General features: G+C 40.8%; 1 protein-coding gene across 2 annotated transcripts in view; it reads right to left on the bottom strand.

Moving 5' to 3' along the window:
* PHLPP1 (PH domain and leucine rich repeat protein phosphatase 1) overlaps window positions 1-26,258 on the bottom strand; it is a 141,723-nt gene that overhangs the window by 5,954 nt on the left and 109,511 nt on the right. For both annotated transcript variants that reach the window (XM_014941018.1, XM_014941019.1), the window contains exons 9-15: window positions 24,512-24,607; window positions 20,233-20,388; window positions 11,225-11,425; window positions 10,063-10,225; window positions 5,321-5,451; window positions 1,668-1,772; window positions 542-736 (exon numbers count right to left, since the gene is read on the bottom strand). In XM_014941018.1, the coding sequence (XP_014796504.1) occupies window positions 542-736; window positions 1,668-1,772; window positions 5,321-5,451; window positions 10,063-10,225; window positions 11,225-11,425; window positions 20,233-20,388; window positions 24,512-24,607 (1,047 nt within the window). The remainder of the gene's footprint in view (window positions 1-541; window positions 737-1,667; window positions 1,773-5,320; window positions 5,452-10,062; window positions 10,226-11,224; window positions 11,426-20,232; window positions 20,389-24,511; window positions 24,608-26,258) is intronic.

Genomic DNA, 26,258 nt, shown 5'->3' with positions numbered 1-26,258 from the left:
AAAATACTAAGGCCAAAGGGATGACAGGAGATAGACATTTCTAAGGAGTCAGACTACATGTTTTAAATATTTGTGCAGCCTTAAATAACCTGAATTGGTACAGAGAAACAGAAAGGATCAGCTCAGGCTTTGCAGCCAGTAGCAGTAAGGAATTTTAAAAGATGATCCAGAGATTCATACCACTGACTTGGTTATGGTCAGTTGTGAATCGTAAGACTTAAGATACCAGAAGAGAGTAAACCTCCACCCACCACTTAGTCATGAGCATTTAGTAACTTTGCAGGTGGATTTGTTGGGGTTTTGTTTGTTTGTTTGTTTTTTGTTTTGTTTGGGTGGGGAGGTGTTGGGGCTTTTCTCCCCACACTTGAAAGGAACATGGGCAATATTCACAAAACAAGCAATAAAAGCAAACAATGTAGCCAGATAACAAGACTTTTTTCCCCTCTTGCATTTTTTTTTGAAGCAAGAAGACAGCAGGTGTCCGAACAAGCTGCCCAATGAACATACACAAGGTTAAAAAGGCTTCAGATCCAATACTCACCTCTGCATAACGATGAAGGTGTTGATCATGTATTCCTCCTCATTTTTTGTTTTCTGCAGCTCTTCTGCTAAGATGTCGCTCATCGTACACTGCAGCAGATACGGCACTTCCACGTTGCGGTCACCATCAAAAACACCATACAGTGCCTCTCGGTTGTCACAGAAATTGTTGGCTGAAAGTGCTGCCACACACAGCCTGAAAAAGCAAGGCAGGAGAAATCAGGGCTGCTACCCACCACTAGTTTCCCATCTTGTCCTTCTGACCACAGAGGTGCAGCCTGGTCTGAGAGCTAGTTTTAACCACCTCTGTTCACAAGCATTTCAGGACTGCTTTCTGAGCTGCGGAGAAGAGTCAGGCCCATCCCTAGTGGTAAAATGCAGAGAGAACTACACTGGAAGCTCAAGCCAAGTTCTAAAGATTCTTCCTTCTTTTCAGCATGTGAACAAGCCCCTTATTTGTAGAAATAAGGGGAAAAGTATCTCCAAAACAACATCAGTTTAAACTGCACTTGCTCCTCCAAAAGCCATCCCTGCAATTTAACATGCTGATGACCAAGTTGTGCGTTAAATCACTTTAAGTAAAGGCTTGCTGGCACTTGCTACGGAAACCTAGGTAGCAGAAGGTTTCTTAAAAGGTATTTAAGGAACAAAGAAAGATTCATCACATTGCCAGCAAAGCAGAGACTAGCAGACTCTCGGTACATTATTTGTCAAGCGCTGCCTTAGTCACAGGAGCTCCACACACTATGAATATTCAGAGTTTTGGCCATTCTGCCTCTTCCTTTAGTATCTCCGATTTGCTTGGTAAACATCCTTTGGTTGAAGATAAAGAAGCTTTGCAAAGAGAAAAATGCTTTTAAACATTCAGATCTTTTGCAAGTACCAGAGTCTTGCATAGACAAAATGTGTCAGTTACACTTGTATCTTAGCAACTTCCCTAACAAAGACCAAAGTGGAGAGCCAGGCAGGGGCCCGGTATACAAATACAGAGTCATGGCATGGCCTCTGCCTTTGTGAGGCCCAAAACGTCCCCAAAACTTTCACTGAAAAAAGGGATTTCTTTGTATCAGCGTAGAGGGGCTCTGCTGCTAGGATGCATATATAATAAAAACCATGCCAGGTCCTACTTGTTCTTAACACCCGAGGCCTCCGTGTAGCCGTGACTCCACACCGCCGGCGCTCCCGAAGCATCGCCCGCCGAGGGCTGGTCGATCTTGAAGCAGCGGATATTGCTGCGAGGAGAAAGGGAAGGGGAAAGATGCAGTGGGTTGAAATGCTGACAAGATGCAGTTTAAAATGTCAAGATAACACCTTTTTTTTTTCCCTCCTCCCGGTTCTTAATAATACATAAATAGAAGAATATGGAGCAGGATATCCGAAGCAGTTACTTTCACGTGTTTGTATTCAAAGAACAAAAAAGCAGTAAATAACTGAGCCTCTCTGAGGGTGTCAGCTGCACTGTTTTGCTTAGCCGGCTTTTCTTTCCCTGCCCTCACCCCCTAAGCTATTTGTTTCAGACCTGGTCCTGTAGGAATACAAGGCAAATCTGCCACTAGCTTGATGAAAGCCAGTACGGGGAACTGATTTTTTTTTTTTAGCTTATATGTCTCTCCCACCCATTTTAATAACAAGTCTCTTTCATTGTACTCAAGTGAAACCTCCTGCACGAACCATACAATCTCCTAAATGAAAAAAAAAAAAAAAAAGAAAAAGAAAAATGAAAAAAAGTCTTTAGAAACAGCAAGGTATACTAACAACCTTCCATGAAAATGCCCACAAACCAGAAATTCGCTCCATCCTGGTCCTGCACTAACCTGCAAGAGCCAGCCTGCAGGCCCCACAGCAGGCACAGCCCTCTGCTTTCCCCAATTGCACGTCCAATTTTTGCTTCAGCCCTTGATCCTCTGCCCTCCAATTTACCACCAACATAGCCTTTAGCCTGAATTTCATATATCTCATGCAGCGTAGTAAAGACTTAAAAAGGGCTCAGCCCTCTCCGTTTATACCCTTCTCTTCATAGCCCTGCTTTGCTGGGGAGAGATGTCCTCCCCCCTGCTCCCTTCCAAAGGCAGGGAAAGCGAGCTCCCCACACACTCCAGACACTTCAAAGGCACCCGAACCGTTCATGAACCAAATGAATCATAAAAGGACACAAGCAGAAAGGTCTGACTGTTCACACTGAGCATTCATTTTTCTCTGTCCAAACCCCCACCTGACCTCAACACACAGAAAGTGCCTTCCTCAAATAACCTTAAGTACTGTCACATCCAGTTCAATTTCTTTTTACCCTAATAGTCAGGATGTACATCAGTGAGGGCAGACAAAAAGCAAACAAATCACATAAATAATGTTAGAACCACTGGTGTTCTAAGCCTTGGTTTTGCAGCCCTCTGTGCAACAAACGGGAGACAAACATCCCACCAACAGCATCAGAAAAGATTATCTGACCCCAAATCAAACTGGAAACCTGGATCTCTTCTAAAGTAGCAAAGATTTTAATTCTGTCTGCACCTGCAGAACACTACACACACAAGCAAACACACACTGTCTTTGCAGATGTCTCATTACAAGGCACTTATCCTCCAGGGCAGAGGAACTTGGATCAGAAAAGTTTTTCTGTTTGTTTCTTTTTTAACAGGGTTGACTGACCCCTGGTTTCTGGGCAGGTCAAGGACCCAGAGTTGTCTCAAGGCTTCCCAGCAATGCTGAAAAAAGCCACCTCAACGCATTGCTTTCAGCTTCCTCAGTGGCACCACTACAAATAGACCATGTGCCCGGAAAGGAATGATAACCAGCAGCACATCATATGCAGGGAATATGGGCTCAGGCTTCCCGACAGCATAGTTTATTTTCCCCCCAGTTTAAAATTACTGTTAAAATTGAAACTATATGCTCTTTCCTAAAAATTGGAGTAGCAGCATCTTTTTTTTTTTTTTCCCCATTTTGATTGCTACTGAAAATTCTTACATCCAATAAATCACTTGGCAACATCCTCCTAAGCATGCAAGCCTCCTCCTTTTAAGATCTCCATACATATTAAAAAAAGCAAGCATGCATGACAGGACTCTTCTCCTCACCAGCACTGAGAATACATATTAACCTACTACCTGCTTGAATCCTGCCAGGGCACAGATGGAGAGCTGCCTTTCACATGCAGAAGGAAGATATAAAGAGTACTAAGTGCGCAAGTATTTTTGTGCGCTACAAAAATCAAGTGAAAGGAGCACCTCCTCCCTTCACAGTCAATTATAGCAGTATATACCCTAGAAGTCACTGTGGTATATCAGTACAGACATTAAGAAGCCCCTCAGGAGCTACCTGACTGTGGCTAATGAATATTAGGGAAAAAAACAGACCTGAGGGCTTAAGAACAATTTATTTTAAAAAAACCAACCAACAAATAACCAAAAAATGCACACACGAGGAAAAAAAGTTTTCTGTGAATCAAAGACAACTCACATATGCCAGTGAAAATATGGCATGTAACTGGGCCACACTACTACTACAGCACTACTATAGGGCATGATGCCTGAACAGTAAAGTGGCAAGAAATTGACTTGCCCATCTTCTCTGCTGGATTGTACACAAGAAAAGCTGATCCTTCACTTCAAGTTTTGACACAACTCAATTAGCTTTGCAAAAAATATATATATTTTTTTCCCCTATGAACCAGAGCAACATCACACACTCATTGCTTCTTCAGGACGGTTTCCTGTATACAATAAAACAGCTTTTAAAAGAGAGGAACACCCCTTTTTTTCGCTGTCTGCTGTAAAACATGGACTCTTGTTTTATCTGTGAAAACTCATCATTATTCAAATTTCCATTTAAATTTTATAAAATCTGCTGATTCAAGCTAAAAGCAAACTCACACTGTAAGTTTCCCTTGCTTGCACAGCAAATGAGGTTTACTACTCTAGTATCTGATCTTAACCATTTAAAAGCAAACAACATGAAGCAACTGCTCAACCCTTAAAAATTAAATCAACTCTTCTTGGAATTATTCAATATTTAAGGATCAAAGAGACTCAGAAGGAAACTCGGAGCCGGTGGAGTTCCCTTCAGGACATAAGAAAAGCTCAAGGAGGCACCACTGTCCACAGATGATCTGGTTTAGCACAACAGTTGCCCAACACACTACAGAAGGAGGCACAAGGCACTTGGCAAATTTCAGTTACGGATGAGACTTAAGTCCCAGGGCAGGAAACAAACAGGTAGAGAGGAAGGAAACAGAGGGTCCCAAAGCAAGGGAACTAGCCTTGCTGTGGCAGAGTGAGAGATGCAAGTCTTCAGAAGAGATTTAAATATGAAAAATATCTATATATTTCTAGAACAAAAGCAGAGAGGTAAGAAAGGTAACAAGAAATAGTATGTGAAGAGGTAAAAAGCAGCACAGCACAATGGCCAAGACAGACCCAAGCCGATGAACGTGAGCAAAAAAGTTAGTAAGTGGCTATTGGCATCTCAACGGTGAAATAAAGTATTTTGATTGAATCTAATATCAGAAGCAAAATGGAGGTCAAACTGGCCCAATAGCGGTGATACCAGACTAGCAGACCCCTTCAGGAGTTACAGCTGAAAGCAATTGCACTGAAATGGGTACAGTCATCCTCTTTAACAAAGCATCAATTTCTGACCTATCCACATAATCTGTTGGTTTCTGACCCACTGACAAGAGGGACTCCTTAAAAAAGATTTACACTTCTGTCTACTGTGGGTTTGTCACATCCTAGCGACAAGAGCTGCTCTGCTCCCTCCCCAACTCCGTAAAGCAACTTACTTCAGCAGCTCTAGGGTTTTGTGATCCAAGGCTAATCTGGGATTTCCAGTCAGGTCCAGCTCTTGTAGTTTTGGAGGCAGGTTTTCAGGCAATGTGACTTCACTCAGTTCATTGCAGCTTAGGTCCACACACTGCAAGAGGAAAGCAGCCAAATAAGCAAGATAACTCAGCTGTCATCACGATCATACAAATGTTGATTAAATGTAGTAATGCACGTTTCATGAACAATAAAGGCTACAATTGAGACCTAAGACCATTCATTTAATTTAACTAAGTGGTTCTTACAAAAGAAATTCATATGGCATTTAGCCATCTTACCAGATGTCCGGGACACCTAAAAATATGTTCTCTCCATATTTTCATCTCTGGTCAGGTGTTATCTTGTTACAAAACAATTAAGTTTTACCTTCTCTTCACAGAGACAAAGATAGTCAGTGCATTTTCAAGTATTTAAGAAAAAATGTTAGTGATGGAATTGGTCTTTTAACAGATAAAGGAAATGGAGATAAATACAGATGGGCTTCTAAGCCACTGGCATAGCAGTCCCTCCTCTGAAGTCAGTTTAAACCATCAGGAGCATGATCAGGCTCTCAGGAATTCAATATTTACTGAGGGATATTAAAATAAGCAGGGTTATGAATGCATGTGGAGGGAAGGAGGAGTAGAGGGACAAAGGAAAAAATGATAAGAAACAGCAGAGAAACTTGCTGGCTATCCCCAGCTAGAGCACAAATTAGCTAGAAAAAGTGCATGAGAATGACAAAATCCCCAAACATCATTTAAAGATGCATATCCAGATGAAAGTCAATACACAGGGAAAAAGATGGCATTTTAGAATAAAACCAACTCTCTAAATCCTGTTACAGGACCACCAGCGTAACATGCACCAGAAATTGAAAAAAAATTTTTTTTTGAGAGGACAGAGCAGTCTGGTATTTAACATAGGGCAGAAAAACTATCCACATCTTGCAGAAAGACATTTTTCTGCTTTCAACCTGCAAAAACAGGAAGACTTCAAAAACTCCAATAAAACAGAAAGCTGAGAGAGGCATGGGGAGGCTTTTCTTAAGTGCACATTTAGACCCTTACATAATTTCCATTGATACAAGCAAGACACTTTCATTTTTGTAGGTACGTTCAAAGAAATTGGGTCCTGAGCTAGAAGGCGGCATAAGATAACCTAGTAAAATCTGGAAAAGAAAAATCTCATAACACTTTATTAAATACACGCAATGGAAATAACAAATTTCCGACTCAAATCTTGAATCCTAAGATTGTTTAATTTAGAGGCCATATTATCTATGAAGAACAAACTGCTAACGTTATCTCAGCCTGATAAGGAAATCAGAGTTTAAATCTGTCACGCAAACAAAATAGCGGACAGCTTAACAGAACAGTTATTCCAGCGAGCTTTTTTCTTTCAGTGCAACTCCTTGCTGCTTCCAGAGAGTCAGTAATTACTTTGCAGATGAAAGAAGCTGCCAGCAGGCCTTGCTGTGTTCAGCACCTCAATGCCATTACAAATTTGATGGAAAAGCATGCTGGAATAACAAGTACAAAAACTGGCAAAGTAATTTCATTGTTTTCATTAAATGCCCTATATGCCAAAGGTAGCAACACCCTACAGCAGATCCCTGGGTTCCTAGGCACTAGTGAAGATAGCTTATTTATCGGGTTAGGATTTCTTAGATTTTACTTTTAGTGTTTGAAGAATAGGCTAAGAGGTACTTTCTGAGTATCTATGTTAATTCAGTCCTTACTCTACTCCCCAGGCAAGCAGGAAACCGTGTTTCCTAACTGATCCCAATTTCCTCATGCATTATTTTAATGCAAGCTGGCTTACCCAACCCATGCAGCACCAGAAGAACAAATCCTGCAACTGCACACAGGATTTTGCACTGGATGGGCCAGCTGGAAGACAGGGTTTAATATTCAGCATTTGCTTACACTGTATTTCCAGCTTTGTAACGGTTTTGTCCAAGGCTGGAAGGGACCTGAGTTATCTCCAGTTGCAAGTGAAGGCAACCATACTGATACTGACCTATTTAACCAGGAGAAAAACTACCCAAGATTGAGAGCTTCAAGATGATACTGCTACTAGATCTCTGCTTATTTCAGAACTCAAGGTAATGCACCTGTGAAAGGTAAGTTTGACCAAAAACTGTGACAAGAAACTTCCGTATCACCCTCACCTCAGCAGCCCAGCAAGACAGCCATGAGAGAGAAGCAAATCATCAGTCAACAAAAACTGGATGATAAAGTAAAGCCAGGTCCCAGGTGGGAAAAGCAAGCCTGGGTCACTGAGCTCTGCTCAAGTAGTAAGGACTACTCAACTGTGAAAGAACACCAGGATGCTGGGTAACAATTAAAACACACACCCTTTTTTATTCTGTAAGGCAAGGAAATTGAAGTCAAACATTGGCTGTAAGGAAGAGTCTGCTGGGGCACTGACTCAGACGTATGTGCTTTCAGCTGCTCAGCCACTCGCAGAAGACACTTCAGTGTGCACAGATAAACCTAACTCTGAAGTATAAATAACCATCATAAAATACAATAAAAACCCTAAAAAAATATATATATCTCAGAGTCAACCCCTGGGCTCTTTAACACAGAGGACAATACACAACTTCTATAGCCTTGACTGTAGTGCATAAAAAAAGGATAGAGACAATTGTATCACTAAAATGACCTTGTGTTTGGAAATCCTGGAGTTACTGCAAGTGTAAAAGGATCATAATTTATACTAGCTTTCCTTATGAAATTATTTCAGACAGCATAGTAACTGCTGCTACTAACTGTTCCAGTATCACTGACTCCAAAAACATAACATGTCAGCCTCTCAGGCCAATTAAATACAAAAGCAAAAGAGCCATTACCTCAGGTAACAGAGCTTCCCAAGAAGTTTAGAGCGTTTGAATGCCACCTCAGTTAAAATTAACCATCAAATATGATCTAAGCACAGAGGTGACATTAGACTATACATATTTGTGCTTTCCTACAAGCAAGCTTATTTCACCAAATGACCAAATCAATACTTAAGCAATAAATTCTGATCTTACTTTGGCACATTTTGAATTCTCTCCCGTACTTAAGAGCAGCCCCAGTGAAGCTAAGTAACAGGTACAGGCAGGAAGCACAAGCTTGACCTCTAAACTAACAAACTCCAATCCTGACCTAGAAAAATCACCAAGAGGCCAGAAGAACCCCTTTGCCCAGAAGTTTACCTTCCCATCGGAGAACTGTATGAACTCATCTCATATAAGTCAAAACCAGGCTTGAGTACCAACCAGGCATTTTCTTTCTATGAAGGTAGAGTCAGTACTAGAGCACTGTGCCCTCTTGGAGGAAGTCACACGCACTATATCCCTGCAGTTCCCAAACAGTTAGTGACGTCCACACCTCTTTCTTCTGCTAAAGAAAACTAAATAACCAAAGGGAACCAGCAGGAAGAAACTGCCAGGTCTTCCAAGAGCATTTTTCTGCTAAGTGTTGTGGCAGAGTAGCACTTTAAATACTGATGCTTTTATAAAACCTTCAGCCTTCCCCAAAACGCATGAACAAAAGGAGTAAGTTGATTGCTCCCTGTGCGGTTACATGATCCTATTTTTTTTTTTTTAACATTGCCTTCGTATTTTTGAAGAAGTGTTTACTGCGCAAAGCCGTGCTAACCCACCCCAATTCTTCCTCTAAGTAAAAAAGGTTTGCTTCTGATTGATTCTAAATGGCCCTCCACTTCCTCTGGCTATTGTTCCAAAGAGGGAGGAGTATTCAAAAGCCCACAAGTTTGCTTGAGATTTCCGGGCTAAAACCACAAAGCTCATCTTTAACATCTACTCGCTGTCCAACAGAATTATTGCTCCTGCTGCTGGGCCTGACCCCAGACACTGAGGCACGGAGTCGGGGAATGGAGCCTTTTGACTTTACAGAGCGCCCCAAGGACACTGAAGTTGTTTAGAGTCCCTGAATAGGTGATCAGTTCTCAGCCTCGGAGAACAAGAGATTTTCTGCCGGTTATCACAAGATTTGTGCGCTGTGAGTTAACCCTCTCCCAGCCCTGGCCAGCGGGACAGCACGCAGCGCGACACGTTCTGCACTAGGGGCAGGTGAGAAGCAGGAACTCAATTCCCAAAAGATAAGCAGTAGCGCTCTTTAGCGTGAACACGTCCTGCAAAAAGGAGTGTCAGGAAAAGTACAGAATTACTTCTGGAAACATACACATGAAAAGGATTAAGCATTCCTCTGGTTGGGCAAAATATGACTGCAATTAGGAAAATTAAAGTAGCTTGCCTAAATACTCAAATCCTGCACTCCTGGAATTTATCTCTGTCCCCAAGGCCTATCCTATTTTGCAAATTCAGCAGTTTTTAGCACATGCTCTAAACAAAGTCCATTCCTACACAGTCAACCAACTGCCAATGCAGCAAGAGTTAATTAGCATAGCTCTTGCCAAATGTTTAAGTCATATCATAACAGACTGTCACAGGAAGACAATTAACACTTATTTGGCAGAGAAGACAGGATCTAGTGAAGGTGAGCGTAAAATCAGATTTTGAGGCTCTTCTTTCATTCCACTTTGAGGCAGCAGAGGGACGAATATTTTGCATATGACCTCACAGGAGAAAGTAGCTGTCAAATATCTGTAATTTCTGAGACTATCCTGTAGCAACAAGAGATCTGAGGAGAAAATACAATTGGTAAAGTCACATTATACTTGCTTCTTCCAAAGCACAGGCATTCCTTACCTTTATTTCAGAAAGCTGCATGACTTCTGGGAAGACCTCGATGCAGTTGGAGTGAGCAATTACAGTATGCATACGTCTGCAGTTCATGATGGTTGTTGGAATGGCTTTCAGTTTGTTCCCACTAATATCAATTTCCTCCAACTCTTCCAGCTTGGCCATTTTGCTATGAAAACAAAAGTTTGAGAACTTTTCTTCTAATAAGACACACAAATTTTATTTTGAAGTGGTGCTAAGAGCAGTGGTTTTCATTATTTTAAGAAAATTAAATTGCAGACTTTGATCCTTGTTCACAGCAGTGCCTGTCACCTCTCCTCACATCAGAGGCTAACACAGCTGTGGAACAAAATGTGTGCTTCTTCTGTCAATGTTTTGTTAATGCTACTTTTCAAATGACTAATTTTGCTTACGTTCCCCCTGCTCACTAGGTCACTTTCACTTTTTCCTCCTTTCTTCCCCTTTCTTTCAACCTTAGCTTCTCACTCCATCCCAAATTTTCCTCTCCACCTTCTAGCATCCCACGCAGCCCTTCCCCCTAATTCATCTCCCTCCCTCTCTCTTGCCATTGAAGCCCAGCTGCTCAGAACATCACACAAGGACAGAGATGTCTCTTCCTTTATTTATTGGCATCCCTTTTCCAAGGTTGTACCCCATCAGCTTTACAGCACATCTTACACTTGAAAGATTTCTGATTAAAACAGAGTGAATTGAAAGTACAGAAATTGCTGCCAAGGCAGATCTCCTTCTGAAGGGAGAGGATTTTTCCCTAGTGGCATTTAGTCTGCTTCCAGAGGATGTTTCCAGACTGCTATGCTCAACAATCTCTTGTAGGTGTGAGCAAAGCGACCAAGCCAGGGACAGCAAAAGACCTCCTTCCTTGACTTCAAAAGCATACTGTGGTCATACTGAGTTAGTCCAGTTGAAAAGAATTTCAAGCACAATCAAAACCACACCAACTAACGTGTAGCACTCCCTCGTCTGTGTGATGCAAGAGAGGGTAGCAACATGCAAAAGGGCACAGCAGGTGAGTTCACTCACTGCAGTATGACTACACTCAAAATACAGCCTGTGCCACGTCATTTCTGTGCAATTTAGTTCTCATCATGAAAATGTTTCATGATACTCACCTGCTGGGGGGCCAGAGGCAGTGAAACCAGTTACTTACCTCGCAGGGAAGCTCTGTAGGCGATTGTAAGCCATGTGCAAGATTTTCAGGTGCGGGTGGCCTGTTAACAAGGGGACGCATTTATCCGTGAGGTTGTTATTGGTCAAATACAACTCCTGCAAGATGCTATGGGTTTCTTCAGAAAGAGTGGCTGGAGGAAGCATTTCCAGTTTGTTGGCAGAGGCATTAAGAAATCTCAGGCTGCAAAGAGAATTTGCATAATGGAGTTTAGTGAAACATCCTGCAGGCTTTGTCTAGACATAGAAATAAAATCCCTACTTTTAAGAGTTTAAATAGTTATAAAGCAAAGGTCAAAAGCAACAAGTTCACAACAACTGACAGAAAAGTCCAAAAGTCTAGCATGATATGAACACAATTTCTGATTATGTTTTTAAATGAGCACGTTTGTACAAACAAAACATCAGCACAACGTGTAGGCCAAAATGCCTCTATTCCCTTATCAAGACCTCATTAGCTCCAACACTACTACAGATGCACCTACAGGTAAGAGCAATAACAAACCACAGCATTTCCATATTCATTCCCCATAAAAATGAATTCTGAATTCATCATCATCAAACCATGACAGTATAGGTGCTCTTCAAGTGACTAAAAGAAGCCATTGGTAAAAAAGCCAGCCATTTTTTCAGTATTTAAATACCAGCTAGAGTGCAGACAGTATTTTATTTAAACCTGCAGGCCTGAAAGCAATTACAAAATACGAAAAAGTACTCTTTGAATATTTGGATAACTAAAGATGCACCAATCAAAAAAAAAATACCAACACCCTGAAACTAAGGTAATTTGCCTTTTATATTTTAGAGAGAGACAGTACTAAGAGTAAATTAAAGAATTTATATACATGCTTGCTGATGTATGCAGTGAAACAGCCAGATCTATATGTAGCTCCTGAGTGCCCTTCCCCTATTTCCCAAATAGCAGAAGCCCTTGCCAATATTTTCTGCAGTCCCATCACAAGCAGCAAGGACTGAAAAAGCACAGAAATGAAGTTATTCTTTCTCCCTCAAAGGGCTTTTTCCAGGATGAGAACAAGACCTGTGGAGATACAGGCACTGCCCACTCCTGCCAGCGAAGTTCTGCAGGCAGAGGATTCATCCTTCTCTAAGGGAGTTTGGTGATCTCAGCAGTACTGGAGGAATACACACTGTAGGCATCTTGAGGGCTAGAATTCACACAGCAATTCCAAGGAAATGGAAAAACAGGGCTATTTATCCTTCAGCGACTAATTCTGGCATGACCATGCCTTTTCAACAGAAATAAGACCCCTCTCTTCCTTCCTTCCCTTTTCAGAAAAGGCTGCCTTGGAGAACTCGCGATACAGAAGTGAGTGTGTGCCTGCCAGTCTGCCGTGACCGCGTTCAAACCAGGCTGTGCTGCTGCTACCAACTAATGGGAACGGGCAGCTGCAATGGGCAAAGCTGCATTCAAGAAACAAGACTAAGCCATGAGCTGGCTGATGCCTACAAAACCACCGATCAGGACACAAAAGGTAGGTGCGCTTCTGTCATCGATCTTAAGAGAAAGTGATAAAATATTGATAGCTTCTCCCATGCACGCCAGAATCCACGCTGACCTTTAAGGTCTATTAATGAATGAAATGGATTTGCAAGAGTTGTAGCTGGTTGAAGCTTGCTCAGCAGCAAGTAAGGGTCAGACATGCTACAGAGTCGTCACGTGGAATGCCAAAGGATTAAAAACCCCACTATTTCCATTAGAAGCCAAAATCTCTCAGTACTGCACAGAACTGAAACTAGGTTAGCTGTTTTGCACAGACAGAGGAGTCCACTTCGGAGAAAACACAGTTTAATCCTCAGGCTCATTCATTATTCACAAGGGTGGTAAAACTCCAGAGGAGGAAGGGAGAAGAGGGAGGATTAATACAGAAAAGGGAATAGGCAGCTGAAAGGATTTTTAAAATTATTTATTTATTCTAAAAAGATGATGCTTAATTTCATCCTTTAGCTATAAACTAAAAATATATTAAGCTCATTCAATGTGGGATTATTAAACTGGAGCATACCACATCAACAGTTCCTGCACTTAATTAAACACCAGCAAGCACACCTATTGCTAAAGTACAGACAACTATTACTTTGGCAACTTCACTCTAACGTGCATGATAGCCTTCTTTCTCTCCAAAAAACAGGCACTTTGATTAACATTAAACCCAGAATATATTTTGTACCACTCATAGTACAAAATGGTTATCTTCAACTCAGCCTGGAAAGGCTTAAGTAATAAAAAGATTTAAGGCTGCTGGGAAAAGCAAACTTTCACAGGAAGACGATGGGGATGAGAAGGTGGCAGCAAAACAACCCCCAAGAAAGGGCATGTTACAGATTTATCTTCAGGAAGTGGATTTTACTTACATTCTTGAAAGCTGAGGCAGAATAAGCTGGAGTGTTTCACAGGTACCTTCTTTTATTAACCAAGTGGAGCCAAACAACCTCAAGAGTATCCTATGGCTATGAAGTTCAGAAGAACGTAAGTTTGCTCAAGTACAGCTAGCCCAAAACACAGCTGAAAGCTTTGACTAAGAAAAGGCACAATGCTCTGATAAAGCTGAAATTGATACAGTCTATGATATTGAAGCTATATTAAATTAAAAAGAAAAATGAATCAAACAAAAGCTCTTCTGTTTTTAATAAACTTTCAACATTGGTGGAACACAACAAGAAATTTCAAGCTGTTCTCTCACTGGTAGTAAAAGTTGCCATAAGCTGCGTATTCCTGCCAAAAATAAAGTTTGATGCATATATTTTCCAATGGGGAAAGTGATCAGTACCACTCCACCTTTTTGCCAAATCTTCCAGAGTGTGATACAACAACATTGGAAATAAATATCCATCATCCTGACCTCCAGATTAGTGCCTTGATGTGAACAAGGAATCTCACCTAGCCCAGACATAACAACTCATGGCTTGGTAGCACTCAACAGTCAGGTTCAGTATAGTCACATACTGATCTCTACTACACTGTCTGTAGCTGACATCATTAGAATTAAATTAACTTTTTAGAGAAGACTATGCTGCTTATTTACATGTTCTTTTTGACCAGCTGTTACATTAAAATGGTAAAAACATTCTGGAATTATAATTCTTTCAAGATATTCTTTGGATTTTAAAAAACTAAGGGGGGGACGACAACACCATTCTATGGGCAGAGAACAGAATGAACCAGCAGATTGCTACTGCCAGAGCTTTGTCAATTCTGTGCTATAATCTTATGTCCAAAAAAAAAAAAAAATAAAAAAATCTGTACTTGCCCATCAGGTTTTCCCTCACGCAGATTTAACACAAGTCCTCCTCCAGGTTATTTCCACTCCCCTGTTTCTTCATCCTCACACAACATGCCAGCTGCTACCTTAGAAGGCACATCTTACAAATGCCCTCCAGAGGAGTGGAAATTTACTTGGGCACAACTGTTCTCATCTCTCTTGTGCATGGACTTAAACTGATTCATGTTCCTTGAAGATATCCCACTCATATTGCTTATCAGATGGAAGCAGAATGTCAAGTATTAAAGCTCAGTCCAAAATTAATTGTTTCCCTTTCCAATTCCACCCACACACTATACCACAAGCTCACGAAAAAGTACAGCATCACTACAAAAACCTGAATTCAGCAGCCTGCGCACATACCGGAGTATAATATAGTGAAGAGAGCATGAATTAACAAGTATTAAAAGAGTGTCAGAGATTAAGAAAAAAACCAAAGGTGCTGGCAGGGAGATGCCAGAATTCTTCAGCTTTGACAAGGTGTAAATTCTCCTCTGGGGTAGAAATATAAACACTGATCTCCATCCGAAATAAGTCACCTTTGGTTTTATGGGGTATTAAAGTCCAATCCCTTGCTGGGCTTAACTTCTCCAACAGACAAAACAGAAAGAAACATTGTCCCAAAGAATAGGCCAGAATCAATGACACAGATTTAATTCAACAAAACAGACCTAATATGCAGTCGCATGCATTCCCTATTTAAGCCCAGAGGATTTTGATCTCATTTTGAACTTCCAGAGGAGAGAAAGAAAATCTACTGAAAATTGCAAAAGGTTTGAAATTTTTTTTAGCATCAATGCCTACCTCTAGCACACACAAAAGGCGATTGTAGACAATTGTGAAAATACAGCATGTCCTAATTCCTCACTGTTTTCTGAGGTAGCTTGGCAAACTTGGCTTGCTCGTAAGACATGGCTACCACTGAAAAATGCATGTCCTCCAAAAAGCTTAGCAATGTTCAACATTTGAAGGAGCAACACAGACAACCACATCCAATGAATCAGCAGCAAATCAAACCCACTGTGCTTAGCTTAGGATACGCAGAGAAATCAAGATCTCCAGTTTGGCCTGTGCCCCAAGATCTCCATCAGCACAGAGCAATCAAAATACATAATTTCTTCTTCAGACCCTTCTGCAGAGACATGCCCTCAATTTCTGATAGCCTAATCCTAAAATAATTTATGATTGTCGTAGCAGGTGTATGAGGAAGAATCCTGTAAGAAAAGCATATCGGAGAGAAAAAGAAAAGGGGGGGGAAGCGGGGAGACCAAGGCAGTTTTTTGCCACCCCTTGCAAAAGAGGATATTTCTTAAAAAAAAAAAAAAAGAAGAAAGAATGGAAACATTTGAGCGAATCCCCTTCCTGTTGATGGACTGCCAAAAAAAACCATTTAACTGCTGCTGTCTCCTCAGCTCTTACTTTCTAACCTATCTTTAACTATTTCATTAACTGGGATTTCCCCAGTTTCTAATGTTGCCTGCTTGCAAACCCTAACCTACCAAAGAAACAAATGCAGCTCAGCATTTCTCAACAAAAGTATGTGCATCAAACACTCAAACAGCTCTTTGCATTCATTTGACTTTGTTTCCTCCCTCACTTCTCCTGCATCCGCAATAGGAATGAATAATTGCATCAAAACGAAGCAGCCACAGTGGGTAGAAATAGCAAATATCAAACAAGAGCAAGTTTAACTGGGTTAAGAACCCCAGGAAAAAAAAACAACAAACCACCACACTAAACAAATTAAATAAAATCAAAACAAACAGAAAATCAAACCAGATAAAAACAGCTGAACAAAGCTGAAAACAAGAATCATGCAGTCAAGAGCCTAGATAGGCTCAGAATAGCTGACACTGGCTTAGCCACCACAGCTGGCCACTACCAGACGTGACAAAACAAAGCCCAAAGTTTAAGCTGTGCACATCACAGCTACCCATCTTCCTCATCAACTACTTTAACCAGTCCGACGGCTGTTTTAAGGGTTTCTACTGAAAGCATTCATACAAACTGGAAAGGAAGCTTAGGCAAAAGGCAAACCTTTGCCCTTCACCATTGCGTCTCCATTTTTAAAATCCCGTGACCACTGATGCTGCTTTTCTGCCATACCCAGCTAAAGCTTTTGGATGCTTGCTGCGAAGAGCATTTTGTACAAAGTTTTCATGCCATTAAAGGGCAGTTTGCTGCAAGCTGGTCAAGGAAGGCGGTAAAAAGTCTGTATGAGAATCGGACAGAGCGGGCAAGGCATCAGAACAAATGAAGCAGTGCACAGAAGTGAAAGGCTGCAGGAATGCAGGTGCACGAAGAAAAGTTTAGGACTCAGCTTGGGAGTCTTCCCCCCATCAGTTGTAGCACTTGCATGAATTCTGTGGTTTTTGCAGCATCTGGTAATGAGAAATGAAGATATTATCTGGCTGCCTCTGTGGCGCTCATCTTGCCAAGAAAATCCCCACCCTACAAGAGAAATCCTTGCTAACATGATCAAGATGTGCATATTTTCAGTGCAATAAACAGAACCAAGTTCTGTCTTGGTCAGAGAAATGTTTAATAGGCTAGTCCTCAGTTTCTCCTCAAGTAACAGTTTAAAATAGAAAATTAATTGAAAAGCAGAACAACAAAATATCCCAAAATTATACTCTTCAGCAGAGAAGGACACCTTTCATTGGTTTTTGAAGGATTAAGGCAGAAAAGTGATCGTCATTGATTCTTCTATGAAAAGAACAGAAGTTTTTCAGGATTTTTGTTGGTTTTTTTTTGTGTGAAAGTGATATTCTCTCTTTGTGCATCAATGCACCGATTTCCCTCCCTTCCTCAGACGTTCTAGATGTCAAACCCCACCATTGCTTGTGCTGAAGTTCGCCCAAGGCACTTCACACCCACTTCGTCAAATATTCAGGATTGAGAAGGAGAAAGCATTTATAATTCACAGCATGAGACTTCATATCCAGACAAGATTATCATCCGTCAGTTGCACAGACCCCAGTACCTTTCCAAAAAAATAAACTAATCTTTTCAAAGCTGCAAAAGGTAAGTCATTTTATGGAGAGATAACGGTTCTGTAAGGTAAAGTGATTTTTCCAACATTACATGCTGGGTAGAGACCACGGCAAACCACTCAGGAAACCCGGTTCTCTTGGCACGTCTGGCAGTACAGATTGTGCTTCCCAGGGAATGCTTGAAGGAGAAGAGAAGCGTTTTACCTTTTTAAACCAAAACAAACCCCTGAACATCTTCCCCTGGTCCAGACCCATTTCTGTTGACACTTAGCTGCTGACAGATGCAAACATTTGAAAACAAAATAAAAAGAAAGATGTTTCCTGTAGGAAGTTCCCAACTTAAAACTCAGACATTGTGCACTAATCTGCTCTGCTGTTTTCCTTCAGAGTTATCGTTTTTGCAGCAATTATAGGAGCACCAGTATGGACAAGCCATTTGGAAGCAGAGTCACCTAAACCAGTACATGAGTAGAGAAAAAGGGGGAAAAACCCCACCCAAGCCAATTGCTTCAATTATCATCACAAGCAATGGAGCCTGCAGTGGTGATGAGATGCCAGAATGGGTAAGGTCTGTTCATCTCCTGTGATGGCACATGACTTTGTTAATACCTGTAGAAGACTCTGGAAACACGTGCCCTGTACTGCTAGGAAGTTGCAGGACATCAAAGCTGCAGAGGGGAAAAAAAACCCCACGTCTAAATCAACCATTTAATACTGTTTTTCAATATGATTTTTAATTCTTTGCAAACTTCTGGAAATCTATCCCCCCATCCTGGTTTTAGCTTGTACTTGTTCATTTTGGCACCACAAAAAGAAAAAAAAGAGGGGGGAAAAAAAAAAGGAAAGCTGTCTACAGTTTTGTAGCTCAGTTTAAAAAGATGAGTTGCAGTACAAAAAAATCAGGTTCTCACTGCCAAAACTGCACTAATCTACATCCTAGTCCTACAACCTGTTATTCATAGAAATTTTACAAAATTATCTCACTCTTTGTTTTCAGCCAGTAGCTTTCTGAAACCTACCTAAAGCTTTCTTTCCTTTCCAAGTTAGCACATAAGAATTTAAATTTGGGACCTGTAAATAGCATTTCTTTCGACCTAATTTTGCAACTTCCTGTAAAAAAAAAACAACACTTTTGACAAGGTTTCATTTCTGAAGTTCCTACAATCTCTAATACACAATAGTTTGAAAAGTCATCCATATGACAATTATAGCTGATATGAAACACCCTTCATTCCATATGACAATTATAGCTGATATGAAACACCCTTGCCACATGAACAGAGTATGAATTTCACCACTTCTAAACGTAAATGTGCCAGGTAATTGCAATTATTACAGTAATAACATTGTTTAGTTTCAATGCTTTGACTGCACTTTTTATGTAAAGTCTAAACTGACACAGTAAATTAACACCAGAATAACTTTGCTAATAACCGATTTATTCCAAAGGAGTTGGCCTACACTGACTTGAATGTGCACAGGTACGCAATAGTGTTGCTCAGAAAAAAAAATTATAGCAATTGTTTTAACTGTTCTTTAAAGCAAATCAAAGCTGAAATGTCATACTGGTTTCCAGAACCAAAACCATGTCCTATTAAACTTCACCTTTTGAAAGATAACTTTTAATGTAAACAAGAAATTCTTCAGAGCATTGCTGTTCAAGAGTAAGTCAAGTTAAGAGTTTATTTAGAAACCGCCTCAACCACCAACTTAATTCTCCTACTCCCAATGCTGTGAATCCCAGGAAATCTAACCAGAGGTTCCTGGCAGAGTGAACAGCAGTATAAAAGCAGTTTCGCAATTCTCTTAATTGGGTGAGGAGCTGTGACAGTGAGATCACCACTACTTTTGCTTCTCCACCTCTCAAGAAAGCCAGGAGCTATGCATTCCTTTTGTCACAGGGAGGATCAGAAATAAAACCCCACAGCACACAATCTCACTCTGTTAAATTATGCATGGGTTGAGCACTCAGAAATCCCATGACTATATGTGGAAATGCAGAGGTACAAGGAACCCTGACACCAAGTGGGACAAGCCCATCCACCATCCCCAGACTTTGCTGCCAACCTCCCATATTTCAATTACAGCCACTTTACAAGATATGGAATCATATCTGTTCATAGTCAGGAAGAAAGATTATGAAGACTGTGAGACTAAAGAAACAGCAGCATAAAAATAAGAATCCAGAAAGCAGATCAAGTGGTGACATCAGCTAAATTAGCGACAAACATTTGAAAAGCATAAAAAAAATAATTCACAAAGCAAGGACAGGGGAATAACTGAGATATTCTGACAGCCTTATGCACAGATTTTGTTTTGTTTGTCAGGTATAAATAAGTTCTAGCCTCTGACTGAAGGGGAAAAAAAAAGCTTTCACACTCCATCAAACAAGCCTAAGAAATATGTATTTAAAGAAACTGCCACTAACCCATCTTAATGTATGTAGTAGAAAATAGCATGTGCTTCACTTTACAGCTAGATTTCAAGGAGTAGGTGTTCAGCAGGAGCTTGGTGGGGAAAAAGAAGCAACCATATAAGGCAACAAAACCAGAATAAAAAGAATGTGTTTTGGTGAGTTGAGCAGGCATCTGTTCCTACCACATAAGGCTTGGGAACTTTCAAATTAGGAGAACCTCAGATTACCCTTTCATCTAGGAAGTAACACACAAAGCAAGGTTCCTCACGTGCAAGTCAAGATCAAATTTCTTTATATTTACCTGTCTGCTTTCAAAAGCAGGTTAGATGGCAGTTCAACGAGCTGGTTGTGTTGCACGTCCAGGACCTCCACTTGTGTTCGCTCGAGCCGATCTGGTAGCCTTCCTAACATGTTATGTCCTGCCAGCAGCTTACGCAAGCTACTATTGTAAAACAACCTAGAGAAATAAAAACAACACAAAAATGAGGAAAATCTAAACCAAAGAGATGCTTTGAGAATTTAGGTGTGCTATTACAGTTCATTACAAAGAACATGATTCAGCCAGCTGATCGGCAGACATGGTATTAATTACGCACAGATTCAAGAACGTCTTCCCACTCTCCCCCAACTTCTTGAAAAGGTTGTTCAGAGACAGGGAAGGAGGTTTAGGGATGATTCAGGAGTGAAAGTAGTGAGAAAGGGTTATCTTATTGCACTGTATTAAACATGAATATAGAAGCACGACGGTGAAGGAGGTAATTGCTAAGAATGGCTGCAGAAAACTGCACATGTGGGATCCCCCCGGCTAATGGGAGAACTTCAAAAGTGTAGGTGAAATCATCAGCCACCTCACAAGCTTCATAGCGCTCTATTCATCATGTGCTGACTCATAATCCAATGCAATTCCCCCCCCTCCCCCAATTTTCCTCCCCTGTTAATACCAGACTAGCATAAAGCCTCCTTTCCAGTTCTACAGCAAATGAAATTTATCTAATCGGCTTTACTTTCTTGAGCTTTTACAAGTGATAGACGACCTGGCCTCCCATCCCCCTGCTCCATTTTTTGGGGGGCTGGGGGAGAAGAGGGCAACATAAAGAGACAAAACCAAACAGCTGTTTTGATCAAATAGTAAAGCTAAAATTTGCAGTATAAGCAATTAATAAGGAGTTTAAAATCTGCCTCAAAAGAACTCAAAAATGGATCAACTATTGATTTTGAATGAGAATCACTTTCAACAACTTAAGAAAAAAAGATTATTCTTCATATGCCACCTATCTTACATTCCCACTATGGCACTGTTTAATCTGGTGAGCCTGTGCATCACACTGACCTGCTTCAATCAAAGACTCTCAAATTACTCAGCATTAAAGCAAAAATCTTCTTCCCTCTGTTACAATGACCCAAATACACATGAAGAGCCTCTTTGCCCCTACCCTACAATACATCAGGTCATCAGATTATTGTGCCAAAATAATCAATGAAGTATGCTGAGTATTTTCCCCTTGACAGATAGAGTCATACTCGGTATCTGTGCGCCAGCTTTAACAGTTATCTCAGTTGGCTGGACTGTCTGCGTTATGACCATGGATACAAGTCAACAGTCAGCCGTGTCATTCCAGAAGGCTCAACGCAGGGTGAAAAGACCTACCATAACAGTGATAAGTGTATCTATTACGGTTTTGTCCTTTAATCATTTTTATTTCACACCACTTTTAGTTGGAAATTGCTCTCAGTTACAGGTTTGCCTTTCTATTCTACTTTGTTTCCTAATCAAAACTGGCCAGTATCATCAATGCCAAAAATTCGGGGGAAAAGCAGAATTGGTTGACAATGTCTCCAAAAAGATTTATCACATTGTGGATTTTTCCGGATGGGTGGGGGCAGTGCCATTTTAAAATAAAGAAGTTCAAATCATGGCAAAACCATTAACAATTATCTTTTCCACGAAAATATATTTCATAAGTAATTGAGAAGAACTCAGCAAGTCTTTGGGGTATTTTTTGTTTGTTTTCTCTTATTTTCCAAGTTACACAAGCACCAAAAGAACTGGGCTGCCTGAAGAGAGACTGAACCACCAGCATTTAACTAAGCATGCTCCCGATGAGCCTGGACACCTAGTTCATAGAATCATAGAATGGTTTGGGTTGGAAGGGACATGAAAGATCATCAAGTTCCAATCCGCCTGCCATGGGCAGGGACACCTCCCACCAGACCAGGTTGCTCAAAGCCCCATCCAGCCTGGCCTTGGACACCTCCAGGGATGGGGCATCCACGACTTCCCTGGGCAACCTGTTCCAGTGCCTCACTGCCCTCACAGTAAAGAATTTCTTTCTAGTATCTAATCTAAATCTCCCTGCTTCCAACTTAAAACTCTTGCCCCTTGTCCTCTCACTACACTTCCTGACAAGTTCTCAAACTCAGTGGGGAATCGGGATGCTGGGACTACTCTTCGCTATAGGCAGCTTTCCCACTTGCCCAATTCCCACTGGAAGTTTTCATGGAATTAAAATGTTCTAAGGACAAGCACGTTGCTCAGCATCTCCTGAAAAAACATGCTTTGGTGAAAGCATTCAACCAATTCCTTTGGTAGGCAACTGTTCAAGACAACACAATGTTGAATACAAATTGATCTTTTAAAAAGCAGACAAAAAGTAACAAAAATACATACAGATGTCTGTTCACTGGTGGCGGCAAGGTAATTTTGGCAACTCTCAATTGAAGCATTTCCATTTTCTTTGGGGAATCTTTGGCAATGCCAGTTGTATGACAATGAATGTGTCCTGCATAGCAAAGACTAAGTACCCTTTTTGTTATTTTTCAGTACTTTTAAAGCAGAAATGTCTGCATTACAGCCCAGTGTACATTGTTCCTGTCTTCTTGGATTGAGACAAATATTAGTACACAGCCCTTTATCTCAAATGGTTCAACTCTTTGTCTTCAAGGATTGTTTTTCCAGCTTCAAGAGCCAAATACACATAGCATCAACTGTAGTTTGTTTAGATTAGGTGAAACCTTCAGCCTTCCAGGAAACTGCTGGTCAGTCAAGGCTTGAATGTTTGTGGTTAGAGTTGCAAGCATCCTCCTATGAGAGTTGTGCTCACTCACTTCACAAGTTTTCAGAGTGCTATTCTATGTAGAAGGAAAAGCACACAGCAGTGCACATGAACACACTGGGCACTACTATTTACCTGATACTTAACAGTAGGTCTATATGCTTGAGCCATTTGCATTTGAATCCAGACTCAAATGTCCCTAAAGTTTAACAGACCTTCAAAGGCTATGTTTTAAACCGGGCCTTAAAACTGAGCTGACTTATTAGGAGCTAAGCTATCTAGGCACATACTACAAAGAAGAGCTTTCAAAGATAAGCTGTTTCCTGGGGTTAATGATAAGATGGCAGGAGAGACAAGTGGGATGTTGACTGTACCTAATTTCAGCTAATCATTAATCTCCCAAAGATATCTGGTATGCCTTGATAGTCCTTGCTGTTATGAAGTGCAAATGAAAGGCAAATGAACTTTTGCTCCCCCCACCTTCTGAGTAGGCGCAGTTTCACTTTGTGTGAAAAAACAGCAGGATTAATAGTCTTCGTGTTAGCCCATTAGTTTGCTCAGTAAATCTCCTCACATCCTTTTCTGCCCAAATTTCTGAAATCTATTCTCTTTCCACTTCTGACACTAAAACTGCCAGTGTACACCATATGGCACATTCATCTGACCCAGACAAAACTATCCTTTCTGGTTTCTGATGCTCTTCTGTGCTGTACAGCTCCGTAAGGAAAATATTTAATAGCTCACACACTAGCTTGTGTGCTATGGCTCTGCATATCCCCACGCCATTTCAACCTTTTTGTCTAGTATGTTCTCCCTCCTTCACAAGACCTCTTTGGAAGCCTGCAGAATGTCAACTCTCTTCCAGTGGTCAGGGACTTGAATTCTCAATAGCAGCACCTGATCAGTATACTCACCTGCAACAGGTCTCTCTAGAAAAAACAACAACTAGTAAGAGCCATTCATTATATAAACTCAAGTCCTATTTTCCTTCCTGTTCACTTGGTTTTCTATCATTTGTATATATCGATTTTAAGTTTAGACTCCTGGAAAAGAGATCAGCTTTGTAGTGAAGACGATTGCTCTACTTGCAGGAGTTTGCTTGCTTGATGAGGCTTTACCTTCTCCTCTCAACCCTTTTTCACTGCAACAAGGCTGTGAACTGGAGGCTCTAGGCACCACTGAAACTGAATTATAAGTTCTGGATCTCTAAAGTGTCATGCAAAGTTATGGCTGTAAATATTTAATATTCAGTATTAAAAATGAAGGGCTTTCCTGCCTGAACAGCCACATGAACAGCTTCAAAACTTCCACCTGGGGTTCAAAGGCACTGCTTTCTCTGCATGAAAGTAAAAGAAGAAAGGCTGGGTGGAAGCTTGAGGCATGACGACACCCCACAAGGTAAAAATAAAATCAAACAAAAGATAAAACAGGCCTGACAGTCACTGGAACAAGCTAAATACTGAATCAGCAATTATTTCTGAATTGCTTATCCTGTTCCACATTGTGCAACTGGTCTGCAAGACTCACCGGGCAGGCAGCTCACGTATCTGATTGTGGCCTACATCCAACACTTCCAGTTTCCTGCTGTCACATACCCACTCAGGCAGGTTTTCCAGGTGATTTCTATGAATAAAGAACACAAGGTATAACTAAATGATAATCAAGATGTAAAAGCTATTAGGAATACAGCCTCAAGAGAGATACAGAAACCTGCAAGAAATAAATCAGATACATAATATGTTTCCTATGAGATTGTATTATCCCTCTTTCTCCTAGGGCACTACCCAGTGCAGTAAGGTCCTGAGCGAGGGGGCAAGAAAGCTAACACCAGTATTATCTCCCTAGATGTGCACCCACTAAGAAAACAGAAAAAGCTGCTTCCCAATTATCTGGGAAGAAGTATTATTAGTATCAAAGTATCGAGGATGAAGAAGTCTCTCCATGGAGAAGAAAATTTGTGAGATACTCCCCAGAAGTTATTCACACCCTACACAGTTGAAACTCACTTCTCCAATCCCCCATAAATTCAATCCCGAAACCCAGTCTACCGCTTGTCAGCTATCTCACTGAATAAAGCAAAATATCTTTGGCATATCTTTGAAGTCAAGCGCTTCGCTTTTCTTGCATTTGTCTTTGCAGAAATTAGCCCTTATAAAAATTCAGTTCTTAGAGGTAAGTTTTTCCAAATATTGCACTGAAAACATGCAGCTAGGCACAGTGAGGCACCCATGTATCCTGCCTTAAAGACAAAAATTAGCAGCACAAAACGTGTGGAGGAGATTGTGTGCATGTGCATTCATATAATCACTACTTCAGTCAGCATACACAGATATCAAAGTGGGCAGAAAATAATGTTCGGGCACTCGCACACTTAAGCTCAGGAATAGGACCCTTACACGGGTCCATAACTCAGTGCTCATGGTCAGTCATGTCCTTGTATCCTACTGTTTATTCATGCAATAGCCTTTAACCAAAATATGCGATAGCAACTCAACCCCTCAGATAGCCTCCTTTTCCATCTCAGATGGATTTCCCAAATTCCAAGCAAGCAGAAGCTAAAAGCACCCTACACCTTTCATTACAATGCCATCACTGAATTGAGGCACGAAGAGTGTTTTGTGATCAAAATAATGTATTCTGCACCTATTTAATTTACAGCTAAATGGAGAACACAGCTTTACAAAGAATGTCTTTCAATAAATCACACTTTAGTCACACCTGTGTTACAGTTAGGTGCACAACAGGAGTAACTCATGGCTGATGAAACTTCAAAGTTGATGGCTACTTGCCCAGGTTAACTCACTAATTGTTACAATCACCCTCAACAGCTTACGAGTGCTTTAAGTAGGCTTTTTAATGAAAGAGATTATCACTCTAACATGCAGATGAGTAATTCTTTAAATAGGACAGACATTAAGCACATGTACCAAGTGTTTTCCTGATTCAGTCCTATAATGGTAAACCAAACTAAAACACTATCTTTTCAATTTCTTCCCTTATCCCAGCTCCTTCATTGAGGTAAGATTTACAGATGCATTCAAATGCATACAGAGAAATACAAGGAGCTTCTGGAGCTGCTGAACTGATGAGTAAACTATCAAACCATCACCTATGCTGGGCTTGTGACACAGGCATATCCAGAAAGGGACTTCTGTACATATCTCATCTTGGTTTGAATCGCTGTGTTAAATCTCTATAAGATAGGAAATCTTTAAGTCAAGGATATAAAGGCATATTTTGCTTTTAGTACTACAAAAAATTAAAAAGTAAATCT

Source organism: Calidris pugnax, unplaced genomic scaffold (assembly GCF_001431845.1).
Source record: "Calidris pugnax isolate Ruff unplaced genomic scaffold, ASM143184v1 scaffold8, whole genome shotgun sequence".
Lineage (NCBI taxonomy): Eukaryota > Metazoa > Chordata > Aves > Charadriiformes > Scolopacidae > Calidris > Calidris pugnax.
This window is presented reverse-complemented; position numbering and strand designations above follow the sequence as displayed.